Below are 26,390 nucleotides of genomic sequence, written 5' to 3'. Positions count from 1 at the left end.
AGAACTGTCAATCATAAAATATATTTTTTTACTATGCATATTTTTAAGAGGGTTATCTACTGACATTTATAATATAAGAGACAAATTACGTTGACCTATGTGCACTGTCTGAGACAGGAGGAAATAGTATTGGTGCAGCTGAACGCTGAAGTGAAGTTGGCAAGCACCTGTACTAGAAACATTCATAGAAATGGTGGAGCTGAAATTTTCTCAACGATTGGCATCTCAAACAGTACAGGAAATTTGATGTTGAGAAATTCAGTGTAGAACTCTCATTGAATCGTCTTTTTTCTTTAGGGCTACCTACTTTTAATATAAATAAATGTCAGTACCCTTTTAAATTATTTTGTCACAACATGTTTCATGTCAATATGACTTGAAAATGGCATGAGTGTCCGAACCATGTTGTGACAAAATAATTTAAAAGGATACTGACATTTATATTTTTATTTATTTGAACTCTCACTGAAGCTTGCAATGCAGAAATTGAACTCATTGATCTGTACATGATTGATTTCTCTGTGTATCATTCTCCTGGTGGTAAATTTGAGGAGTGTTCATGATGCTTCTAGAGTCTTCTGTCAAAACAGCACGAATCGATCCTGATCGTGGTGATTTCAATATTCATCTGGAGTTCTCTCATCAATGGCAAGAGGGGCATACTTGCAAACCTCCTGCAAGTGCATAGGTTATTCATTAGGATCCTGAAAAAATTCCTATGACAAAATTAGACAATTCTAATACCGCATCTTCTGTACTCCTCCCCTCACCTCACAGTACATACTGTCAAGCCAGTGGCGTAACGTACACCCCCGCTGCCCCGCGGCGCGGGGGGGCGGTTAATATGTAGGCTAATATAGGTTTTCTGAAAAAATGAAATTACCCGGTCTAGGGGGCCTGGGTTAGGGCCCGAAATGATAATTATATATTGCATACTTCAAAAATTAAAATTAAATAATCATGGAAGTAACTTTTGATAAAAAAGCAGAAGTTTTATTGTGGAAAATGACAGGTTTCATTCATTGTGTAAGAAGAAAATAATATGCAATAGAACAATGTTATCAGTTTGGTTATAAATTAATATCAAGAGAATACAAGTAGAAAATAATGAATAAGGCAAGAAAGAGAAACAATCATTGTTCAAATCTACTTGTAATAATAATTATAGTTCCATTGACAGAGCTTCAATAATTATTGTGTGCTGGTAGTGAGTGAGCTTATTGAAAAATTAGGAATGTTGTTTGTTTACAAATCATTAAAATCTATACATCCGGTGAGACAATCCAGACTGAGACTATTCAAACCACTTACTTATAGATAAGATTTACTTCTTTTCTCTCTGATTCAAACAAAGATTGTCAGAATTATTCAAAATTATATCGTTATCTTTATTTACAATCCTTAAGTAAGCATTGGAGGAAAGAAATTATTTTCCCATTGAATTCCTGAACATATATACCATATAGTGGAGAAAGGTGGTACGATTTTAGAAGAGTGGCCAGGATTTTTTTTTGTGGGGGGCCCAGTTTGGAAACGTTACGCCACTGTGTCAAGCTCATGTTATAACTGTACATTTACAGTTAACACAATCATGCAAAAGCAAAGCATAGGTTACTTGACTGCGTTTTTGCCAGTTCATATCTTATGGCGCTCCACTGCTAATATACATTCTAATTTGCAACGGCAGTGGTGAATCCAAAGGGCTGTTTGGGTGGGGGTGTATTTTTTTAAGTTTATGCCCACATAGGCAGTAACTACAATAATCGAGTGGACCTACAATTTCAGGTGGGTTCTGAACCCATATAGAAGTAATCCTTCCAGTACATTTTTTAATCAATAAATCAGTCAAAAATTGATAGATATGGCAGCACCCCCGAAGAACTCTGCCATAGGCCTACTATACATTTTTTTGCTAAGTAGCCAGATTCTGAGGCAATTCTTGAATTTTTTTGTTCGTAAGTTTGGTACCGTAATTCCTGTAGGGAGAACATTAAACATCTTTTCAATCATATAAAGAGGGTTTATCTCATAGAATGTTGTTCTTTGGGTCTGAATTTTTAATTCTCAATTATTTCTCGTATTGTACATGTAAATAGATGCCCCAGTGATCCAGGACTCTCGCAATATTTGAATCCATACATTGCACATTCATGAATGCATGAGGCTATAGTGAAGTCCACATTATAATGGCAGAGTTGGTATTGCAATGGTATTGCTACCCTTGTCTATCATTCAACAAAGTGGATAGCGCTATCTCTTTCTCGCTTTGCTCTGTTGCCAGATCGTATTTTAACAATGTAGAATTCATAATGGATTAACATTATATATAAACTTAATTATGAAATTATTGAAGAATATTATTTCTTGCTTAATAAAATATAATTGATTGGTATTTTAAACAAGAATGAACAGTTGATATTACATCAATAATCCTGTATCAGCTACCGTCTATTAATAGAAGGCATTGACAAGACAGGGGATCGGCAACGTTGTTCTCCTATCTTTCTTCACTTCCATTATACTCACTATATAGATCCTGATTGGTCACACCAAGGAGGATCGCCAAGGACGATCCTCCTTGGGTCACACTCTTAGACCAGTTATAAAATAGACATGGCCCATTGTATTTTCATACTGAAAGTCGATGAAGCCAAAATCTACTGCCATATATCCAAATCATGACGTCAGCATCAGATAGAAAACTTTTCTGTAGAGTTTGTTCACATTGTTTTCCAAAACAGATTGTGTCTATTTCAGTGGTAGCGCAGCGGTAGTGTCAATGGATAATAATTTACATCCTTCTGAAATGGACACAATCTGAAAGTTTTCTATCCGATGATGACGTAACGATTGGGCGATATGGTAGTAGATGTTGGCTTCAGAGGCTAGACTTCCCAACGTGTCTATTGTATAACTGGTCTAAGGTCACACCGAAACCAATGTCATCTTAGAAGCATATTATTCCACCAGGAGCGCTGAGATCTGCCTACGTCATCTACGTCATGGATCGGATATTTGGTTTGTTTACATCGTCGACTAGTTGGTTCGTCGTCCAGTTGGTGACCTTGGTGTCTCCCCGACCGAGATGGGTTCATGGGTTTGTCCATCATTCATTCCTTCCAGAATGCCAAGTTTTTTATGAAATTTAATGATAAAACTTGAATTGCTGTCATTTTAGTTTGTGTTAAGTCCTCTATTTCACGGTGCTTTTTATTCTCGTTTCGTTCTTAATGTTCATTCTCATGTTATTTTGAAGCGGCAGTTCTTCGGAAATTCATTCAAAATGTTCTCTGTGCAGATATGCCGAAAATGTTAAGGGTTATGTCGGTCGGTTTCATATTCATATTAAGTGTCAGTTCTCTATAATAATATTTTGAGAACTTAACTTATCTTGTTAAATGAATACTGAATTGCTAAGAGAACTATGTTTTCCGAATAATACCTTTCCGAATATATTTAATTATTCTCCTGTTTACTTGAACATCATTGAAATGCTCAGCTAATGGCAAGAATTTCCAATTTAAGGAATCAATTGAAAATAGAGGATAATTTGAGAAAGAGTGAACCATGATTCCATACATGAATGTTGATTTGAGGTCCATCAATTTACATTACGACCAGGTTAGTAGGCTATGTTACTCAGTTTGTTTACATCTATTCTTCTGTACCGCGTTAAGATATTTGTGAAAACACAAAATACACAAGTGATTTTTACGTTTCCATTTCAACGTTGAATCACAGAATACATAGGCTATGTATATGGAAACATAATTATGCATTCTGTGGTTGAATTGTTTTTTCCGTTGCTTCAAAATAGTTATAGTGGGTATGGGTGAGGGGCCCCATGGGTGAAATACAATGACGCATGTAGGGTACTTTCAAGCCAGCAAGAGATTTACAATACCTAACATAAAGTTGGCGAATGCAGCCGAATTGAAATTTGAGCTTAGGTTACTATGGTCTTAAAAAGCAACGGCATATAATCTACAAGCATAATTAATGTATTAAGATTTTTAGTGATCTAACTTATTCTGTTTCACCGAACTCATCCTCTTTGAACCTATAACATTGTCAATTGGTATTGCATGCTGCTTTTGAGTTGATGTTTGTGTATTTCTGGAATACTAGTGAGATTAGGTCATGTCATGTATTTAGTTTTGGTAAGTTTTATGATCAACTCAACTTGAAACAATACTTATGGTAATGTGAGGTTAGGTGAGAATGGCCTCCGTATATTAAGCAATTGCTGATTGACACCCAAATTTACGTTTGAATAAATGCGGTCAATGGAAGCGCTCAGATTTGTGTGTAGAAGATTTTCAATGAAGCCAATGATCTCAAATTCAAATAATCTTTATTCCTTCATTACAACATAGGTACTTTACAAAAAATAGCAAGCGAGATACATATAGTACACGGAATTCCCCCACAAAGACCAATCGTCTGCGTGTGGAGGAGAGTTCCATGGACAACACATTTGCAATCACAAGATATTTTTTATAATAATCACAAAGTAAATGAATATTTTTTTTTGAAAAATAAGTAAAATAAAGAAAGATAACTTATTCATAATGAGAGAGGACGGCTCTGAGACCGTGTCACGCTGGGTTACAAATAAGAGAAAGGACTAATTTATCATTGAAAAAAAAGAAGGAAAAATAACATTTATGTCGTGTCAAGAAAAATCACTTTATGATTTCAAGGAATTTTATCTCTACAAGGGTTGTTGGCGGGTGTACCGAGAGCAGAGAAGGGCTACAGCTGCCTCCCAGCCAATGCTATATAGCCACCTATCGACACCCCTTCCATACACGGCCAAACAGCACACCTCAGCCTCTCTGATCTCATTTGGAATGTTTCTATATAAAATGTGTGCTAAGTAATATGAATTTGATAGTTCTGACCCATGTGTCAATTGAGGAATTTCATAATTATAGTTGGACCTATGGCGAGTTTCATAACGGGAATTTAAATTTGTTTCGCCAATGATCTGGGTTTTGTATTTTTCATGTGAATTAAAAGTGATTTGATAAAAAGTTGTCTGATATTTAAAACCGGAAATTCTGAAAAAAGCAAGGTAGTCGGGTATCTGTGATTTCTTTTCAGTATTTTTTTTATTATTGTTCTTTGTGTAACGGCTAGGGGTTCAATGACAGTAGAGGAAACACCACCCCAAGCCAGGATGCCATACTGGATCAGCGACTGAGCATATGCAAAGTACACCATTCTGCACTGGTCTATGCTCATTACTTGGCTGATCTCAGAAAAAGCAAAAAATAATTTTCTGAGTCTGCTCTTTACACACTGAATATGCTCCACCCAACTCAACTTGTTATCTATTATAACACCTAAGTATTTGTAGTAATCAACTCGTTCAAGGGAATGACAGTCACAGTCCTGACTCCTTGCATTTCCGCATGAGTGCATCTTCAATATGAGTTGGCCTGGATCAGTTTGGTTTGGTCTGCAATAGGTATGCCTATATTGCCTACATAAAACAGTCTATGATAATTTAGACTTCAATAGGCGCCGACTACTGGGGGTTATCAAAGTAGGGGCTCAGCCCCCCCCCCATTAATCTCATATATAAATATTATACTCAATCTTGAATATAAGTATAATTTCCTACTTAAAGACATGATTAACATATAACAAGTATTGTCGTAATTAAGTTCTCTACTATTCAAGAAACAAATCATGTACAGAACTCTGAAACATTTTTATCTTTACCCTTTCTTCCAAGTTCGAATCCAAGTTACTTTATGAATCTAGAAGAATAATGCATTGAAAATCTGTATCTCTAAATCAGCACCGCCATTACCTAAATACAGTCTATGTATCGAGTTTAGACTTCCAAGTTTAGTCGTTCCTGAAAACCCTTATGCAGAATCTTGAAGCACACTCTACAGCCTCTACTCTTTGGTATCCTGTAGCTGAACCTCTTTAATTTTCACAAGCTTTGTCCCACCGCACTGGTTTAGATTGCATAGCAGAAAAAAAACTGCTAGAATAATAAATTGACAAAATGATTTTGACTTGGAAGATTTTGAAACAGATCCACTCGCTAGGCTATTAGGTTAGGTTAGGAACAGAAACTGAATCAAGCGTGCGTGAAAGACGTCAACTAGCCTATTTGTTTTTCCCTGGAAACGGATTCGAACCTGATGAAAACCAGTTTGTATCGAGGGGGTGTTATATTCTGCGCAGTTTTTATTCGGTACCGAATTATTATTGAACCAAACTTGTCGGAATCGACTGAAAACAAACCGAACTGAGCGTAACAGTACCGTATAGGTGTAAAACAAGCCTTACTCAGCATCTAAACAATTTGTATCGAGCTTCGAGATTTTGTTCCCTTGTTTACTAAAACTATGAGCGACCTGGTTTGAGTGCCAGTTGACTCTAAACGAACAAAAACCAATTTCCAACTGCCTCGTTTTTGGTTATGGTGAAATCAGGCATAAAAATGCTTATATAGTGAGGTTCACGTTATAATGACACTATTTGATCAACTTTGGTTTTGCTATCCTTGTCTATCATTCGACAAAGCCGGTGGTACTATCCTTTTCTAGGTCCACAACGATGCCAATTATGTTTTATGTAGAAATATAATTAATTAATACAGAGAATCAGCATCGCTATTCTTCTATCTTTATCCACTGCCATTGTAACGTGGACCTCACTATAGGCATTTCAAACATTTTCCGAGGGAGAAACCCCGGATCCCTTTTTCCTGGGAGTTATTCCATACCCCTAGACCATTTGAGCCTTCCAAAGTTTTAGATGAGTCGGCGCCAGTGTAGACTTTAGATACTGCTTAACGATGAAACTTATTCTATTATAATATAGGCTACATGATTTATACTGTAATATCGAGATTAGGTCTATATTGAAATAAGTTCATTATCTTTATTTTTAGAGAATGAATTGGATGCTCAATAATCATCAAAGAATTACCGAGGAACGACAACATGAAAAACCAAATCCACCGCAAAAGGAGAAACCCCAGATAAACGTGAGTGAAGCGATCTAATTAATGACCATTAAATCAACGCAATTGTTGGAACTTTCAACTTATTTTTGAAAATTATTTTAGATTTTAGTCCTGACACTCTTTTTATATTGCAAGAGTGTGGTAATTTATCTATAATAAAGGAAAATATTGTTTTGTGGCAAGTTGTTAGCCCTAACCAATCTGTGTATACAAGGTTGTGTGAGCTGATTATCCTTGTGCTGTGTAACATTCTGTGTGGATTCCGTTCATCTTATTAACAGAATGTCATTTACCATAGAACATGAATATTCTAGTGAAAAGAGTCAAAGCAACTAGTAAATTTCCGTTTTATTAAGTACATTAAAAACTGGGTAACTGGACTAGAAAATCACCATAGTGTAGTAGATGCTCTACCATACTAGAATTTCAGTATTTTTCATTTTGAAAGTAGCGGGCTTATTGATTTTTCCAATATCTACTATAGTAAGACTATCAAGGCAACAATCGACTTAATTCTAATGCCGGCTCTTCACTCTCGCCGAGTTCGTAGGTATGACGACAAACGTGAGAGTGTGGATGGCTACTAAGGCATTGCTCGCCTTCACTTCGTTATTTTTGATCAGAGACAGCCATTCGGCGATACTCTCGGCAAGAGTGTAGCGGAGACATAACACGTTGAAATTTTGTTTAAATGAAACAAAGCTTAAACTAAAATTGAATTGTATTCAGCTTTTAATAGAAGTCAATCTACTCTGTCTTTGCAAACAATTTACAATTAACTGCTTCTCTAGATTATAGATTCATTTTTATTTTTTATTTTTAGATAAATCAGCCAATGCCAGTGAACCAGCTCAACTCAAGGAGCATTTCCCTCGGAGTTCAAACTGATTCTGATTCGGTGCAAAGTTACGAACGAAGCAGCAAGGTAAATGAATCAATTATACGGGATTATTATTGAACCTGCAATGCAACTCCTGTAAATCCCATTTTAAAATATTGTTGAACATATATTGTTGATCAACAACTAAATATCAACCCCTTTCCCCTCTATTCAACCCCTTTCCCAAATTTCCACCTTCACTTAAACCCACAACAATATTTACAAATTTATCAACATGGTTACCGTACAAAATTACAAATAAAGTATCCATACTGAGATTCAAGTTATAAAGTCGGCAGCTGATTAACATTGGTTTGCTATCCTTATCTGTCATTTGACAAAGCAGATATATAATAACTACTATATAATAATATATATTATATATTACTAGTAGTTCTGTGAACAGTAGACCTCACGCAGTATTCTCATCCACAAGTTCCTGATGTCAACTGTTTTAAATGTTAACAAAATCAGTTCACGTTTGAATTTCTATTCCATAATTTATGTTAATTTAAAAAATGAATAGAATATAATTTCTATTCCAGAATTTATATAATATTCATCCAGTTCCGTGATAATCTTTCCATCTAATGAAAATTATTTTTTTTCAATCAAAAATATTATAATTTCTTCAGCATTATTTAGTTCATTTGATTATTTTTAATCACCTATTAAATTAGTTTTTTCGAATGTGAGAATATTGATACTGATGGACATGCATTATAATACCATGACTGCAAAACAAAATATTGAAACCAAAGACCTTAAAGCTGCGATTAGACCAAATTTATCAACAACATGTTAATAACTCAAACCTTATAGATTATATTAGATTGAACATAACTTATCATACACATGATGAACATGTGTGTTTGTCAACTTGCGTTCAATCTAATTGAATCTATAAGGATTAAGTTATTAACATTTTGTTAATAACTTTGGTGTAGACCCAGCTTAAAGATGCATACCTCGTCAAGGTCTTTGATTGAAACTATAGACCTTATACAAATACATTAATAGACTGGCTTCTCCACACATCTGTGTAATCACTTGTCAGCTGATTTATGATGAATAATACTTTAGTCTGATTTTTACTCTAATATTGGCGTATGAAGGAGGCTCCTTTTTCCTCTTATATTATCCTTGAAATGCAAAATTTCCAAAAGCCTTGTATATAAGTCGACGCGCAATTTAAAAAGGAACATACCTGTCAAATTTCATGAAAATCCATTACCGCGTTTCGCCGTAAATGCGCAACATATAAACATTTAAACATTGAGAGAAATGCCAAACCGTCGACTTGAATCTTAGACCTCACTTCGTTCGGTCAATTATATAATAATTAGATATATCATTATATAATATATAATTGATATAGAAATATAATGAACTACCAGAATATATAATCTCAATGAAACTCTATTATCAAATCGTGAAAATATACTTGAACTATTACTGATCATTATTAACAGGAATCAACGATCAGTATTATATCAGATGTACCAGGATTGAAGGGAATGGAAAATGAAAATTGCCAACTATCATTTTCACTGTAAAACATGAATCTCACCATAGGTACAAAACTTGAGATACTAATTCTGTATTGAGATACTTGGGACCCATCGCCTTTGCTAAACAGTCAAGTACTGCTGTGAACTTTGGCACTTGTTAAGACTGTAATAAATGTATTATTGTGCATTCCTTGACTACTAGACTATTATTAATTCTTTCTTTTAGACTTAAATTGTTGTTTATTTTTTGTGGCTCAGATTGATATCGAATGCACATTTCAGGGACAAGTGCCTGGTGTTATCAGTTCATTTGGCCACCAGCCAAGCCAAGGAAGCATGATACCTCTAGCCAAGGAAGAGTCAGCCATCCGATCTCTGATGGCAAGCTCCAATCCCGTGCCGACTGACTACGAGAAAAATGTGAGTTACCTTATTCACGAGCATGTTAAAGCATATCAATTCCAGTCTCACAAAAGACGTTGGAGCCGCTGGTCTAAAACACATTCCAAATCAGTTGCTTAATGAGGACTGTTAGTACAGTTTCTGCATTAATACGGGTTTATCCACAGATCAGGATCGAGTATTTAGAGATGTTTGTACATTAATGAAACATTATACTACCGTGTATTTCACTGGTTTCCATGCTTCAACTGTTTATAGATAAGTAACGTTTTGATAAATGAAATTGTCCAACGTAATGATGTTCAGCATCATTTTATTTATTTGAATCAAGCTTTCTGTGTATCATGAATTGGTTTGACACTTCAGGCCTGCTTTCCAATGGTTTTACAGTACGGTGGTAACCGTAACACAAGAAACGAACGTGTTTCTATGTGAGCGTTCAAACATTGTCGTACTAGCTCCCCTTCAATATGAACCATTTTAAGAGCAGACGAACTAGGTTGTATCGTCCATAATACAGGTTTTTTGTGTCTGCATTATCTATGTCAACATATAGTATATTTCGCACCTAGGGCCGAAAATGAGATTTTTCCGGCTCGAAATCGGTTTTCAAGTCCGAGGCCGTAGGCCGAGGACTAGAAAAGATTGAGAGCCGGAAAAACATTTTTGCCCATGGTGAGAACGTTATTTTTCGCCACACAGAAAAATAAACAATATAAATATGAGAATAATTTATTGTTTATTAGGCACTTCCGAAAGCAAAACAGGAAGGTCATAGCTCTAGCAAATCTGAGGTAATCTGAATATCAGGAAATTGTCCAAGTATTTTTATTTTTTATTCTGATTTGTCTAAATAACCTAAAAGATTATGTTCAATTATGTAAGAGGTTGAGTTTATACTTTTTATTCTTCCAAATAAGATGATATTATTATGAATGTTTTGATTCTTGAATAATAAACACAAATAATGAAAAGTTTTTTGATCAGCTGTTTTAGCACACTTGAAATTTGGCCAATCTGAATGTAAACGTCAACAATGCTTGTTGTCGTTGACTTCGGAAGTTTAGGTTAGAAGTTCTATCCTACTCTGAAAATCTAATTTGAATAGTTTATAATATATATCTTATCTGTATTTTATTCATCCAAATAGAATGATAGTATCTTATTGCAGAATACTTATTCAATTCTAGAAGCATAAACTGATTCCGTTTCATAAACCATTTTGTAAACACGTTCACATAAAATCAGAATCAGCTGACTTCAAGGCTATTTTACAGCCCTAGGGCCGTAGAACTTTTACCGGCCTGGTCAGAAAACAATCATTTTCGGCCTCCATATGACGCACGAAAACCAGCTCATTACATCCAAGTGGGGCGAAAAATAATTTACTGAATCGCCTGCACAATCAATTACAATAATTGTTCAGGACACAGGCGTTGGCTTGGAACGTATTTTTATAAATTTAGACCAGAAAATTGTCGTGAGTATTATCTCCAGCAGTGCTGTATTTACTCTAATGTCTTTCAATCTTGATAAGCCAGTTACACACATAGATTTTTGGACGTTCAATTTCTTGCCATCCTCATAAATTCTACCTGATTAAACGGAACTTGGGAGACACATAAACACATCATCTGTTTGCCAAGATATGTTTTATCTGATATAATTTAGGATAGAATAGGAAGGCAAAAATCGCATGTCCAAATGTGAGTAACTAGACTTATTCTACTATCAACATGTTTCACACAAACCAAGACGTTACATGACATTTGCGCTGTTTAGACATTGCTTTAATCACGATTAACACTATTGAATGATTGAATCACTATCATTACTATAGAGGATTGAAAAGAACAGGCGCTAGCAAAAAACTTATCTACCTAAATTTAGCACAGACAGTTAATTTCATTTATTTACACAAACACTTGTGTTGACATTAATCATCTATTGAGGACTGCCTGTCGTGGATGATCATGATCTTTATGGCTCTGTGATTTTTCGGTTAATTATTTTGTTTTACACGTTAATTTGAGTCAATTTTTGTGCTGATGTGATCTGTATGTTGTATTATCACTCTACCCACCTGGACATATGTGTGGTTCGTAAGTAAGGTCGATTCAATCGTAATACCATATCCGCATCTTCTTGCACTTGGTTCAACATGATTACCGTAAGTTATTTGTTGTTTTGCACTGCTGAACTTGATCTCACCGGCCGGTGGCTGTACTGTCGTCTGCTACTACACTGTTTTGCGCTCCAACTTCAGTGCTGTGATTCCGTATCAGTGCCTGCGGCAATACTATTTTTGAGATAAGCGTGCTTCATCAATCGTCTTTCTTCTCTTATCTGCTATCTTCTTCGGTCTAAACCCACTGACCTACTTTTTCACATCGATTGTATTATTATTATTATTATTATCCAATTTTTCCTTCTCAAAACTATCTTTCTCTTCCTCAATCCTTCTCAATTTCAGGAGCTTCCAAATTTTCCGACTGCTTTGACTGCTCTCTTAGCATTTTTTTCCTGTCAATTCCCTTTCCAATTAAAATCATTTTTTATACGATTTGAACAGCATGTGTAAGAGAACAAAAAAGTACCCTTGTGGTAAATGTAACAAAAATTTAAATAAATGCAATAAAGCTGTACTTTGCAGGGGAAACTGTTCGCAGTGGTTCCACTTAGTAAAATGCACTGGTCTCTCTAAGGATGAGTACGAGTTAATAAAAAATGGTCAAATGATATGGTCTTGTGTCGAGTGTAGTGTACAGGCATCGGATAAGATTTACGATAAGAGCTCAATCTCAGTTTCATCTAATGCTGTTGCCTGTTGGTGAGAAAAATGAGGGGGATCTAAATGTAGAATTGAATAGCCTTCTCATAGAGGAAGTTGAGAACCAGAAAGCTATCTTAGGAATTCTTAAAGAGGATTTATAACATGCTAGGAAGGAAATTGTAAATTAAAAAAAAAATATTTTGGAGAGAGATGAAGAAATAGTTGACCTCAAGCGTAATACTCCAGTTTTCCAGTTAGAACCTACTAACAGGAGAAATACATTAAGAAATAGTCTGCCTAGCAATTTTAACGTTAAGTTACGTAATTTTTACCAGCCTCTACAAGTAAATGAGGAGGATATAGATGCAAATATTTCTGCAATGGCTGAAGAGATTGCTACATCAAAACGCAAACGACCTTACAATAAAAAAAATTCACCAGAATTGGTAAAAAACAATCTCCCTAAAAATAGGTTCAATACAACAAAGAAGATACTGTTGGTACTGTTGGCCTGATAGTTATGGAAGGAATTTAACGTGGCATTTGAATGGTAGATTGAAACACTCTTATGAATGTATTGGTTTTGTAAGTCCTGGCGCTAGGACTGAACAGATGTTATGCCATGATAATATTATCTGGTGAAATTGCAGATAATGATATTCTAATTATATTGTGCGGCGCTAACGATGTTGCAAGAAACGAGGCAGAAAAGGCACTAACGGGCATCGAGGAGACGATTAATCGATTTCAAAATAATAAAATTGTCTTAGTGGATGTTCCAAACAGACTCGATCTTGTTGAGTGGTGACCCCGGTCACCAATTGGGCGGCTCGGCGACGTGCTGTCTCCCGAGGTCGAGTCCCAGTCTATCGCTGCAGCTCCTTCGGCAAATTTGGGAAACGACTGCCGCTTGGTGGAAACTACTCAACCTTAGCTACAAGTGTCTCACAGGCTGGATCCGGAAGAATATCAATCTTAAATCAGAATGTTCAGCACTTGTAATCCCGTTTAGACTTACTGAGAATTAATTTAGAGGAGCTAAAACCTGACATACTGGCAATATCTGAGCACAAGATGTCAGAAGCTGAAACTGCACTGTTAAATATACCCGACTATACTATAAGCTCGAAATTCTCTAGGAGTAATAATATGGGAGGTGGGGTCATTATTTTAGTTTGTATTAAAATCTATTCAAGTTGCTGGCCCGTTGAACTACCGGCAATAAGGTCTATAACGATGGAAAAAGAATTAGAGTGTTGTGTGACCAAATTTTCAATTAATAGTTTCTCTTTTGTTATGGCCTGTTTGTACAGATCACCCCAACATTGTCTCTTAGATTCTTTTTTAGAAAAACTTGAAATATTGCTTGAAATTCTGTGCTGAAAATAAAAAATGTTGTACTAGCTGGTGACATAAATATTAATGTACTAGAAAAGAATAATGTTCAGAAATATGAACATTATGGTTTAAAAAACCATAAGTTCAGAAATATTCTAAAAATGTATAATATGTCATTTAAGGTCGATTTTCCAACCAGAATAACTACAACCTCTGAAACTGCCATTGATAATTTTATTACAAATATTTGTGATGAGAACTTAAAAGTGTCAGGCATTATAACCCATACATCAGATCATGATGCTCAGCTATTTGAAATTCCTAATGTTAGTAACTTTCACAAAAAACCAATAAGAGGTCTTAGCAGGAGATTTGACGACTATAATTCCAAAATATTTTTCAAAGATTTAGAGAGCGTCAATTGGATGGATGTTTATCAATCTTCAGTAAGTGATATGTATAATGTATTTATTTCAATTTTTTCATATTATTTCAACATTAATTTTTCAAAGCTATTTATGAATGAGAAGGAAACAAATAAGGATAAATTTTCGAGAAGCGAGGTCATTAGGAAAAAGAGAGACTTATTAGAGCTTGAAAGAATATTTAGAAATACAAAGAGTGATGATTTAAAAGATCAAATTAAAACTAGAAAGAGAGATTTGAGACATGAAATAGCAATAAATGAACAAAAAGTCTTTGACAAAAAAGTCGCCAATGCAAGAAATAAAAATAGAGTTATTTGGAAGATTGTTAACGATAATGTTGGTAAAAACAAAAATAAAAACTCGAATTTAAGAGTTATAGATAATGGAATTCATGTAACAAACCCTCTTACTATTAGTAATATCTTTAATGATTTCTTTGTTACAGCAGTAGATAAGTTTGTCATACCAAATATTCCTGATAGTGATGTGAACCTGTTGGAACCCCGATTTATCCAAATGTCTATCCACACTGAGATTCAGATTCAAAACTATTTCAGAATATGATTTAGTAAAAATAATAATGTCATTTGAAAATAAACTTTCTTCAGGGCCAGATGACATCCCAATTACAATAGTTAAAAAAGTCTTGCCGGCAATAATTAAACCCCTGACTCATATAATAAATTCCTCCTTGATATCGGGCCATTTTCCAACCATTTTAAAGGTAGCCAGGGTTTTTTCCAATATTTAAGAAGGGTGATGTCAGAGAACCTGCTTGTTATAGGCCAGTATCTATTTTATCGGTATTTTCTAAAATTATTGAACTTGTGGTGTACATGCAGCTAATAGAATATTTAGAAACAAATAACATTTTGGACAAAGAGCAGCATGGGTTTCGCTCTAAAAAGTCCACGATAACTGCTGGAGTCGAATTCATTAACTCTATCGTAAATGCAATCGACAACGGGGAGAAAATTGTTGGCATATTCTTAGATATGACTCGTGCTTTTGACAGTGTGAGGCATAATGTTTTGATAGATACGTTGAAAACTCTAGGTGTAAATGGAATGGAACAGACATGGTTTGCATCGTACCTGAAGGATAGGCAACAATTTGTTGAGATAGAGCATATTGAAGAGACGCATGCGCTGCAATATAAAATCAGATACCGCTCTGACCTGAGGAGTCTGAGGTGTACCTAAAGGCTCAATATTGGGTCCTTTATTGTTCCTGTGCTACATCAAAGGGTTGCCTGGGGTGGTCCAGGGGAAAGCTGCTGTTTGTCTTTATGCTGATGATGCAAACATCATCTTTTCGGGTGAATCCATTGAAGAGATTGAAGCAGCATCCGCTGTTGGCTTGTCTTCCATTAATAAATTTCTAAATAATAGGAATCTTCTTTTAAAAGCCAGCAAGTCCATTGTAGTTCCTTTTTCAACAAGGCAAAGAATTAATCATTGGTCCCCAAATGTTGAAATAAATGGCGAAATCTTAGAACTAGTGGATGGCACGAAATTCTTAGGCCTCGATATTGATAGCAGCTTATCATGGGATAAACATGTTTCTCAGGTTGTAAAAAAGATATCCCCCGGCCTTTTTGCTTTGCGGCAATTGACAGATATCTGCAGTATACATACAATTAAATCCCTGTACCACTCTTTAATACATTCTCATCTGGCATACGGACTTGCTATCTATGGAAGTACAACCAAGAGTAACCTTGATAAGATTCTATTACAACAAAAAAGAGCTCTGAGAATAATAATGAAGTTAAAAAGATTAGACTCAGTAAAACTCGTTTTTCCACAGTTTGGAATCTTAACAATCTATGGGCAATATATTTTTGACGTAGTCATGTACTTTAAAAAATACTCGTCAACAGGATCACGAAACGAAACACATGGCTACATCACCAAATTTGGAAGGATCGAAGAGAGGAATAGATTGGATTTCTTTAAGAAAAAAAAAAATTTTTTATGGGGAGAAAATTTTTCAATATACTTCCTAGAGAGTTGAAAGAAATAGAGGAGGTTGAATACCTACAAAAAAAAATTAAAGGAATATTTGGTGGGACTATCCCTATACTCTTTGCAGGAGTATGTCAATTTGACTGCAAGATTTTAGAATTTTGTTTTTTATCAAAATTTTTTACTTCTTTATGTGCAAAGGATGATTTTGTGACGATATTAATAATTCTTGTTGTAATTTGACACTGTTCAGATGTATTTTGTGCATTTTGATGAATAAAGAAATTTTCAATTCAATTCACTGGAATTACAAGAAAGGATTTTGAAAAATCGGCGTTAGCCCAGAACTTCTTCTGTTTCCAAATTTAGCCCAAAAATTTTCCCAGAATTTGAAACGGTTTAAAACTCATTCAGAGTATTTCTAGCATCATATGATTAGGGTGATCTTACGTTATACATTTAATGTATATATCTTCCTGCAAGGGACTGCATATTAATTGGTTATTTGTATGATATTTCATGTGCATAATGTGCACGAATAGCCGAAGTTCGTCAACACCATTTTTTTCTTTGTAATAAGTATTGACATTGAAGATGGGGTTTGTTATTACTACAACTAAATCCCCAACACTTTTAATGATTATAAAGCGTGAAATACAGGCTTATTTATCAACTGTATTGACTCCACTAAACTGGACTAGCTTCATATATTGGAGGTGTAATATGTATCTTAATTCACTTTTCTCTGAAAATAAAATGAATTTGAATATTTTCTTGATATTTTCAGTTCATTGTTCGGGTACCAACCGAAGAGCATGCCATGCCGAAAAGTGAACCTGGAACCAACGGAGGACCAAGTGGGGGACCGCCTTACTATGGAGAAACAGACTTTGACACCAACTACTACAGCAAGCTCGTAAGTTATTTGTCCAAGATAGTCTTAAAATCTAAATAAAAATTCTCTTCAAATATTTTTTTGAAGAAATTTTCAGGCTATTTTCAAACTTTTATTATTTTAATTGTTTGTTTTTTGACCAAATTTGACCTAATATCCATCTTAATAGGTGAGTAAATAGATCTGGATTCACAAATTTTCTCACCCAATCATCTTAATTAAATAAAATATATATTAATCATCCAACTTTTCACAGTTTTATTGCGTTTCAAGTGTAATTGTTGTATATTAAACCGTGCGATGTGAAAGAGAGAATTAAAGATACATGCTATGTATCTTGGAGCATCACGTGTTTTCAGCAACTTCTTCATTCTAGGGGGAAGTTTTCCCTCACGTCAAAGTATATGGTTGGGCAGGGAGGTATGGATGATTTGAAATAACAGTTAGCCATATTGTGTAACGTTATATTTTTTCAGTAACGTGTTGCCCTGCTTGGCTGCAATCGGTAGAGCAAGATTGTAAGATATATAACCTTTTTTGTAGTTCCTGGAATAGTAATAATACCAATTTCTTACCGGCTCTCTCAGGAGCTCCCGCAGTTTTCTGCTTTTGCCAGTTACTGACGTCGGCCGCTCCAACAGTTCACAGTTTCTGTGACTGACTTGTTGAATACCACAAATACAGATGCAGTAGATGTAGACAAATATAAGGGCTCTGATTATCGTGCTAGACGATGCGACACCGCCACCAATGCCACCCGCCACCATTCACCAAAGTGGTCAGCAATGAAAAATGATACCGAGTGGAATCAAAGGCGATATTCTATCAGAATACCTTATAAATTCTATGAATTTATGTGCCGCAACTTACTACTATTGAAACCATACAGTATTGACGTTGATATGTCGTCTTCTCAATTGTGGCAGAAAAAATTCACTCAGCGTCGTTAGGTAACGATCTGTATTGACAGTGTGACGGTTCGACCGTTTTCTCAAAAATGTGAGGGTCAATAATTAGTTTTATGGAGCTACCTATAAGCACGTGTAAACAGACCACGAACCCTTATATCCCTGAGTGAAACAATAAAACAAGAAATTCCAGCAGTACCACGTGCAATGCTTCAGAGGAGTATGGACAACTTCTCACAACATCTACGGGAGTGTATCGAGAAAAACGTACAACATTTTCAACAGATGTTATTTTTCGTACATAATCAATGTTTTTACTTTTTCCTCATTAATTTTCATAATGGGAACATCCAAGGTACACACTAAAAAATAAATTTTGAGTTTCGTTTAAAAATTAGTGTGCATCTGTTATTTCAAATCATCCATACCTCCCTGTCCAACCCTGTATTTTTTGTCAAATATATCATGGTTTCACATTTCAGAAGTATTTTTGTATAGATTATTTTGGCAGCTATTTACCGGTGGAACTGTTGATCCTACTCTTACCAGTAGTAGAATACTGAATGTATTCAACTGATATGTCTTTTCTTGTTCGTCGCATTCTTTGGAATTCCTTCGATAGTTTGTGCAAATCCTAGTTTGTACATCAACTACGCGCATGCGCAAAACTCATATTATAATGCTTTAGCTATCGGATCGACAAAATATGGTTCTGACTCAAAGCATGAGTCATGTGTCCTAAGACACGAGATATTTTGTAAACCTGCAATTTCATAGAAATTCAGCACACAAGTTAAAATTGAGTCTCATGTCACAATGACACATATGGGTAAGCTAACCAGAGTATCAAAAGGATGTTTCTGATTTCATGAGGTCGAGATTATGTCCTGGGATATGTTTATAATTACTCCTCACATTTCTTTTTCAAACATTTCCTAGGAAAAGCGACCTTGGGATATCGAGCATCATCGTTCTGGAACTTTGAAGAACTTATGAAACATGTGTTCGCTAAGCTGGTAGTCGTACTAAAATATAATATTACAGACGGTATCTATTTCCTGGCTTTAACTAATAACCAAAAAATAATTGAGACAACCTGGAGAATTTTTTCTCTGATTTTAATTCGTCTAAAACCACAGGAAAATATTTCCATATGCTTCGAAGTTACCACATAGTAAAAATATCAGAATAAAATAATTATTTGAACGTGAAATATTATTACAGATGAGTGCCTTCTTGATACAGGACTGTAATCAACTGCGCCCCTTCAAGGATCAGTCAGGGATTGCGGTATTTCCCAACGGTAACCACTTCACTGATGCTGACGGCAAGGCTCGTATTGTAAGTTCATACATTCATTCATTTATTTATGGACAGAACTGATTCATCCCTGATTTAAATAAACAATCTCAAGGCTATGTTAGGTTAGTTTGTAATTCACAAATAATTCTGTGACCAAAATAGGTACAAACTATAATATTGTGATCTGTGAGATTAGGTTAATTTTCAATTCACAAATAATTTTGTGACCAAAATAGGTACAAACTATAATATTGTGATCTGTGAGATTTATATGTTCTAGTACTGTACAGAGTGTTTATAAATGAACTTCGGAGTTTCAATTCTATAATACTTGTTTTATTGAACTTACAGCTATTAATGATTTGTCAAATGATAAGGAAACTCTGTTTTATCAAGAACCTTTTTAATTTGACTATCATTTGTCACATCGAAGCTAAATGTTATCTATCATCAACGGCTGTTAAACAAAGAAGAAGGGAAGCAAATAGTTAAGGGTTCACCAGTTTTCTCTCCCAATCATCTTAATTGAATAAAATATTAATGAATTCAATCAAATTTTCTTTGATCTTGATGATTAGTATATTTGTATAAATGAACAAATAAATATTATTTAATGTTCAGGTCATAAGTTTGAAAGTATTATTCCTATTGTTTTATTGTTTCTGAGAATGCAATTTGTTTTTTCCATTTTCCTAGGCAAATGGATTTGATGTTCGAAACCCAGCTTACTCTCTATACAACGATGCTTCGAATGTGTTCTCACAAAATGCAGCTTCATCTAATGACGGAAGCAAGCCAAATGAAGGTCACATTGTCAATAGAAAGGTAGGTTTTTCAATTGAAGTAAAAAGCTTTCTTAGTTTTCAAATGAGCCTGAATAACTTCAACAAAAACATTTTCTACAACATAGAAACATGCTTGTTCTTACATACCATTCAAGTACAATGTTTTTGAGGGATTTTACATAATCAAATGTCGTCTATTTCCTTGTATGCAGATTTCTATCCTTTTTAGAAAATCCGCATGTTCCCGTTTAAAAACAAAAGTTGCTGTCACATCAATCTTTTTGTGGGATTCGACCTTTGCTAAGTTTCAAACAAAATATATAATTGTCTTCTTTTGAGTGATACTTTTTACTTTCTTAGTTTTCTTCCTGTTGTCATTTAATGAATATTCAAATTATTACTATTGAAAATTTGTTCTTTTCACATATCTCTCTATGAGGTAAGCAGCTTATGTTTTTTGATCCATTTTGAACTTCCAGTAGACTTACTTATACACATGAGATTTTTCGTACTTTTTTAAAATTGTTTTGGACTCTTCCGATAGTTTTTTTTCGTTGCTTTCTATAAAATTATAGAAACTAGGGTTGTGATTGTTTATTGAAAAAACGTCTGAAAGAATTAAAGAAAACTGTCTATTTAAAATTACACGCCATTCATTCCCTCTGATGCTCATCCAAGCCACAATTTGAATTTTCCTCCTAGATTTTCAGGAACGATGTCTCATTCAAAATGGCTACGTCTATTTTCTGGATGCTACACTAAGATTATGTAATTAATTGTTCTCTATTATTCTGAAGCGACTCCTGAAGCACTTGGACTAATCGTCCGTTATACTTACATTTATACTTACGATCAATATATTATTCATTCTCTAATGTATAGTACCTCATTATAATAATTTCATTATGAATAATTGATTTTTTACATTCATATTACCAGTATCTTATGTGGGAGAATAAAATTGATTATCTCATTTTGAATAAAATAGATTGAATTGTATTAATTATTCAATATTATGGCCTCAATGGCTCATATTAGTTGTGCATAGTTCCTCAACATTATATTATTAATAATGTAATATTATACATACAAGACATTTACGTTTTCATTATTAATAGGTCCTAAAATAGTTTACTTAATAGAATTGATTGAATTGATTCGGACTCTTCTTAATGCCCTGGGTGGCTTCTATTAGTTTTTAATTTTGTTTAATATAAAAGGTTTGATTGTAATGATGTGTATTTTTTGTTGCAGCCAAACGCGATCGTACGACTGGGAGGAGAAGAGGTAACATGTGAAGTGTGTGATAAAAAGTTTCCTCACATCTGGCTGCTCAAGATCCACTCAACAAAACACACGGGTCGACGTCTCCGAACCTGCCAGCTATGCAGTAAAGCTTTTGTATCGGCTTTCGGAACGTCCGCCAAACGCCGACAAACCACCTACGAGGCTCAACACGGATTCACCAGACCCCTCAACGATAATCCAAGTTCTCTGAGACCGCTCAACGATAGTCAAGTCGAGTACAACCGACCAGTGACCGATTTGTACCAGTTCGAGAATAAAGATGTTGTCCCCGGTAGGGTGAATAATAATTTGGGAGGTGTACGATACAACCCTGGACAGTGTGAATCGTTTAGGCAGGATTGTAACTCCAATTTGAATAGATCCGATGTGGTTAGTGACACATCGTCGGTATCTCCAGCTCCCTCCACATCGTCGTCAGGCATAGGGGGAACAGCACCTTGTGACCTGTGCAATCGAGTCTTCACCATTACGGAATTCGATGATGACTCGACACTGCCCTATGGAAAAATGTACGCATGCGACGTATGCAATCGATCGTATTCCACATTAGGAAATTTGAAACAGCACAAAGAAAAACACTACGGTGAGAAAAACTTTGTGTGTGAAAAATGTAACAAATGTTTTTTCACAGCTGGTAATTTGAAGCAACATTTGATCACACACACGGGGGAAAAATCGTTTTTGTGTAAATTGTGTAACAAGACATACTCGACTTCTGGGAACCTTCGCCAGCATCTGATGACACATACCGGTCAAAAGACAAACTTCTGCGTCATTTGTAACCGGTCGTTCTCAACGCTCGGCAACCTAAAGCAACATATGTTGACGCACTTTGCTACGAATCTGTATCCATGTGAGGTGTGTAAGAAAAGCTACTCTACACTGGGCAACCTCAAGCAACATATGTTGACACATACTGGACAGAAAATTTTCCCGTGCGACAAATGCGACAAAACTTTCACAACTTTAGGCAACGCTAAACAACACATGATTCGTCACTCGGGAGAAAAACCCTACGTTTGTCAGACGTGCAGCAAGTCCTTCTTTACACTAGGCAATCTTAAACAACATGCACTCACCCATTCTGAAGAGAAACTGTACAAATGCGACAAATGTACCAAATCCTTTTACACACTTTCAAATCTCAAGCAACACTCTGCTACTCATTCCGACGTTAAGAAAACGTACGATTGCGATATTTGCATCAGATCGTTCTCGACGTTTGGGAACTTGAAGCAACACAAACTGAAACACTCGTTGAACATCACTCAAGTTCCCAGCATAAACATTCAACAGGCATAATGTGATATATATATATATAGTACGCCATCATTCTCAACATTCTGTAACTAAGCACAATCTGATTTTTGTTTGCTTCTAATCAGCAATGCTAGAGACATTTTTATTATTAGTTTTAGTTTTTTATCCGAAACAGGATTAAGTTGCGAAATTCACTATGCGAATTATGTATAAAAATTCCTTATAGGAATGTACCTTGTTTGAAAGCTGGGATGTTAATTTTCCTTGGATTATAAAAGAAATGGAAGCTATGCCTCTATTGCTTTTATTGCATATTTTGTCTGGATACTTTTGATTTCCAGGAAATCGGAAGGCTTTGTTTAAATCTTCCATAGTATTGTTCCATACGGTTGACTTAAGCTCTGCTGAAGTATGAATTTTATTGATTGTTATACTTGTTATATTTGCCATTTATATTGATGTTTAAGGACTTATTAATAATTTAATTCACACTGTAAACGAAACTAACCATCATCCTTCCCATTATTCACGCATAAACCTGGGAGCTTATGTAGTCACCTCAGCCAAAAAAATATTTTTAATTAGCCTTTTATAACCAAACCAACCAATCTTTATCAATTCTCTTCTTAATCTTTTATCCAATCATTACCAAGCTCATTCGAACAAGAACAGTGTTAAATACTTTTATCCTAGAGTTGTTGTCATAATTGAAATAAAGTACATATTGAATACAAAGTATTCTATCATTCACAAATAGGATGTTGTAATCCAAGTTGATTATCAATCTTTATTTATTTGCATTGCAGAATAAATTCATTTGAATTGCTGAATGTTCTGAATGGTATTGAACCACACAATACATTGTTATTGAGTGATTTTCACTCACTACGTACGTTTTAATCACGACTACTGTAATAAAATAATGTGTCTATACTTTGTGTGAATTATTTAATTAATACAGTACTAGATAATATCAATTCCAAATATAAATATAGTGATGAATAAAAACAGTGAACAATAAAAACACATGATTTATTGTGCAAGATTTAATTAAGGTGTGAAGCTTGAAGAAGTATAAAACCTATTTCAGGTATGATGAAGTCTATTTTAGCTTAGCTATTTAATCATAAACTCAAGTTTATCTATAAAATAGTTTTTTTGCTGAGGGTGATGCCCACAAGCGCTTTTGGCTTATGCGTGGGTAATGAGACGATTGGTCACCTACAGGTTTAGGCCGGTTACAGAGCTTGACCGACCGTCAGTGCGTACGTCAGTCGCGCTTCTCTTTTCCATAGATATTCCATGTATCCGTACAGAGCACGACTGACGGCACGCATGCGTACGGTCAGGACCCTGCGTTTTATACAGTGTACGAAGATCATCGGTCGAGCTCGTGCGCATCCGTTCCATCGGTCGACTGACGCGCTATTGAAGCAAATAGAAGCTTTCAGAGCTGTACTGATCAGTAGCCCGATCGCAACATAACCAATGTGCTGACACCTCTGCCTGACAATCAGCTGATATTGAATAGCATAATGAATGAATTCAATTAATAGTGTCATATTTGAATTCAGAGTTTTTCTATACATTTCTTCAATCATTTCTAAATTTTTTATTGGAAAAATCATGCATTATTAATATTATCTACATTTATTTGATTCGTAGCTTAAAGTGACTGCAAGTATTCCCAATGGTGATACAAGCTCGAAATAACTCATCCAAATCTCTGATGGACATTCTGAGTGTAGTTGAAAAATGTATCTCCACCCCAAGCAATGATGTATATAATGGTACTAAATTCCCTTTGAAATACTCTTTGGGCGACCATCGGGTGAACTTGATATCTACGTCTTTTAATCTTTCGTTTACGAAGATAATAAGCTGCAATTAAACATCAATCTGTAAAGGCGTCCATTTTGTGAGTCAGAAAAACTGATATGTATGGTCAGGATGGTGCATACGCACTGACGGTCGGTCAAGCTCTGAATGTGTAAAACTGATTCATCGATGCGTACGGTCAGGATGGTACATACGCACTGACGGTCGGTCGAGCTCTGTAACCGGCCTTAGATGGGTTTCGATTTACCGGGAAGCGGCGATTTTACAACTCATGAATCATATCCAGAGGAGTTGGCTCAAGCGGTCAGTCTTCCAATGTGAGTTGCAGACGCATGATTTTTAACTTATCTAAGTGATAGCTTATTAGCGCGACCACTGAGTCAAACCGCTCCCTGAATTATATTTTATTTTCTACATTGCTGAATATTTTCTCATCAACTGTTCAGATATCGAAAAATATTTCAAAATTCAAAGTTTTCTGAAACCAAAATGATGGATGAAATATTATCATACAGTATTAAAAGTTTCAAGTGTTTTAATTATTGTGTTACGTGTTTTTTCTTATTCTATAGAGTACATATTTATTATACCATTCATTTCCCAGATTGCTAAATCTCGCTCAACAACTGTTCAGAATTAAAAAAGGATTTCAACGTTTTCTGAAACCAAAATGATCGATAAAATAACTCTGATATTGTATTGCTAGCTTCAACTATTTCAATTGTGTTACATGTCTTATTCTTATTCTATTGAATTCATAATATTTAATATAACATCATGTATTTCATTAATTTTTTACTATTAATTTTACTAGTAGCCTAATAGTTACTAGTAACTATTATTTTTTTTCATTTTCAATTTTATACATTGCTTAATATTTTAACAACTATTCATAAATCAAAAAAGATTTTCATGTTTCCTGAAACCAAAATGATGGATAAAATAATTATGATGTGTTAGTAATATTTTAATCAAGTTATTGTGTTCCATGTTACATGTATTTAGTTATTTCACGTTATATACGTTTTGAAGCTTTCACTGTAATTAGTTGTGTTGGAAAGTGCAAGTGAACATCACGTCACATCACTCATGTATTCTCATGAGTTTCAATTGGCATTTTTATTGTTTTTCAATTGAATAACTCCTTGCACTTGGATTACTAGCTTCAAATATTATTTAAAATTCTATAGTCATGAAAATGTTTTCAGTATTAGTAAAGTATTAAATTGTTGTAATCCATGAAGCTGAGGGAATCGCATATTTATAACATTTTTAATCTATTTTATTCACTACCTATCGTTGTGTATGTTGTAGTATTTATACTTAACTTGATTCAGCAAAAAAGAATGCTCGATTGTACAACAAAAACAATAATTATTGTCAAATGATTGTGTAATACAATAATTTTTTATCAAAAGATTAGGGGTTTTTATTGATTGATTGTCTTCAAATTGCCCAATGATTTTAATAATATTAGAAGTCATACTGACTTATTTTGATTTATTTGAAATTTACTTGTATTCAAGTTGAACAAGAAATATTACCTGCTCGAAAAAATATATGTTTTAATAATTAGCGTAAGTATAATTCAACCTTTTTATCAAGGCTCATCCAATTTCATGGGAAAATCTTTCAAGTTATTTGATTAACAATATCCCTGATGAAGTTATGTGGTCTCTTAAGATAAAATGTTGGACACTCTGGAAAAGGCTCTAATACCTGAGCATGTGCATACTTGTTATATACACATAATCATGTGTTCCCACAATAATCATTAACGGTAACGCTTTGAATTAGTCA

General features: G+C 34.7%; 1 protein-coding gene across 2 annotated transcripts; it reads left to right on the top strand.

Annotated features, from left to right (window-relative positions):
• Nucleotides 1–3,058: 3,058 nt before the first annotated feature.
• Nucleotides 3,059–24,933, top strand: LOC111044746 (oocyte zinc finger protein XlCOF6). 2 transcript variants are annotated; one of them, XM_022329964.2, is made up of 8 exons: nucleotides 3,059–3,621; nucleotides 6,920–7,015; nucleotides 7,818–7,919; nucleotides 9,668–9,805; nucleotides 17,081–17,209; nucleotides 19,321–19,437; nucleotides 20,095–20,223; nucleotides 21,438–24,933. In XM_022329964.2, exons 1-8 carry the CDS (start codon nucleotides 3,568–3,570, stop codon nucleotides 22,791–22,793), a joined length of 2,121 nt encoding a protein of 706 aa, XP_022185656.1. In that variant the 5' UTR covers nucleotides 3,059–3,567; the 3' UTR covers nucleotides 22,794–24,933. The 2 variants fall into 2 exon arrangements, with proteins under 2 accessions (XP_022185656.1, XP_022185658.1); XM_022329966.2 differs by having other exon boundaries at nucleotides 3,069–3,621; nucleotides 19,342–19,437.
• The last annotated feature ends 1,457 nt before the right edge of the window (nucleotides 24,934–26,390 follow it).

This window comes from Nilaparvata lugens, chromosome X (assembly GCF_014356525.2).
Source record: "Nilaparvata lugens isolate BPH chromosome X, ASM1435652v1, whole genome shotgun sequence".
In the NCBI taxonomy this organism is placed as follows: domain Eukaryota; kingdom Metazoa; phylum Arthropoda; class Insecta; order Hemiptera; family Delphacidae; genus Nilaparvata; species Nilaparvata lugens.
This window is presented reverse-complemented; position numbering and strand designations above follow the sequence as displayed.

Coding starts and splice junctions, on each gene's coding strand:
- LOC111044746 (XM_022329964.2), top strand. CDS start 3,568: ATGATTCCATACATGAATGTTGATTTGAGGTCCATCAATTTACATTAC. Junction 3,622..6,919: donor TCAATTTACATTACGACCAG/GTTAGTAGGCTA, acceptor CTTTATTTTTAG/AGAATGAATTGGATGCTCAA. Junction 20,224..21,437: donor GTCACATTGTCAATAGAAAG/GTAGGTTTTTCA, acceptor TTTTTGTTGCAG/CCAAACGCGATCGTACGACT.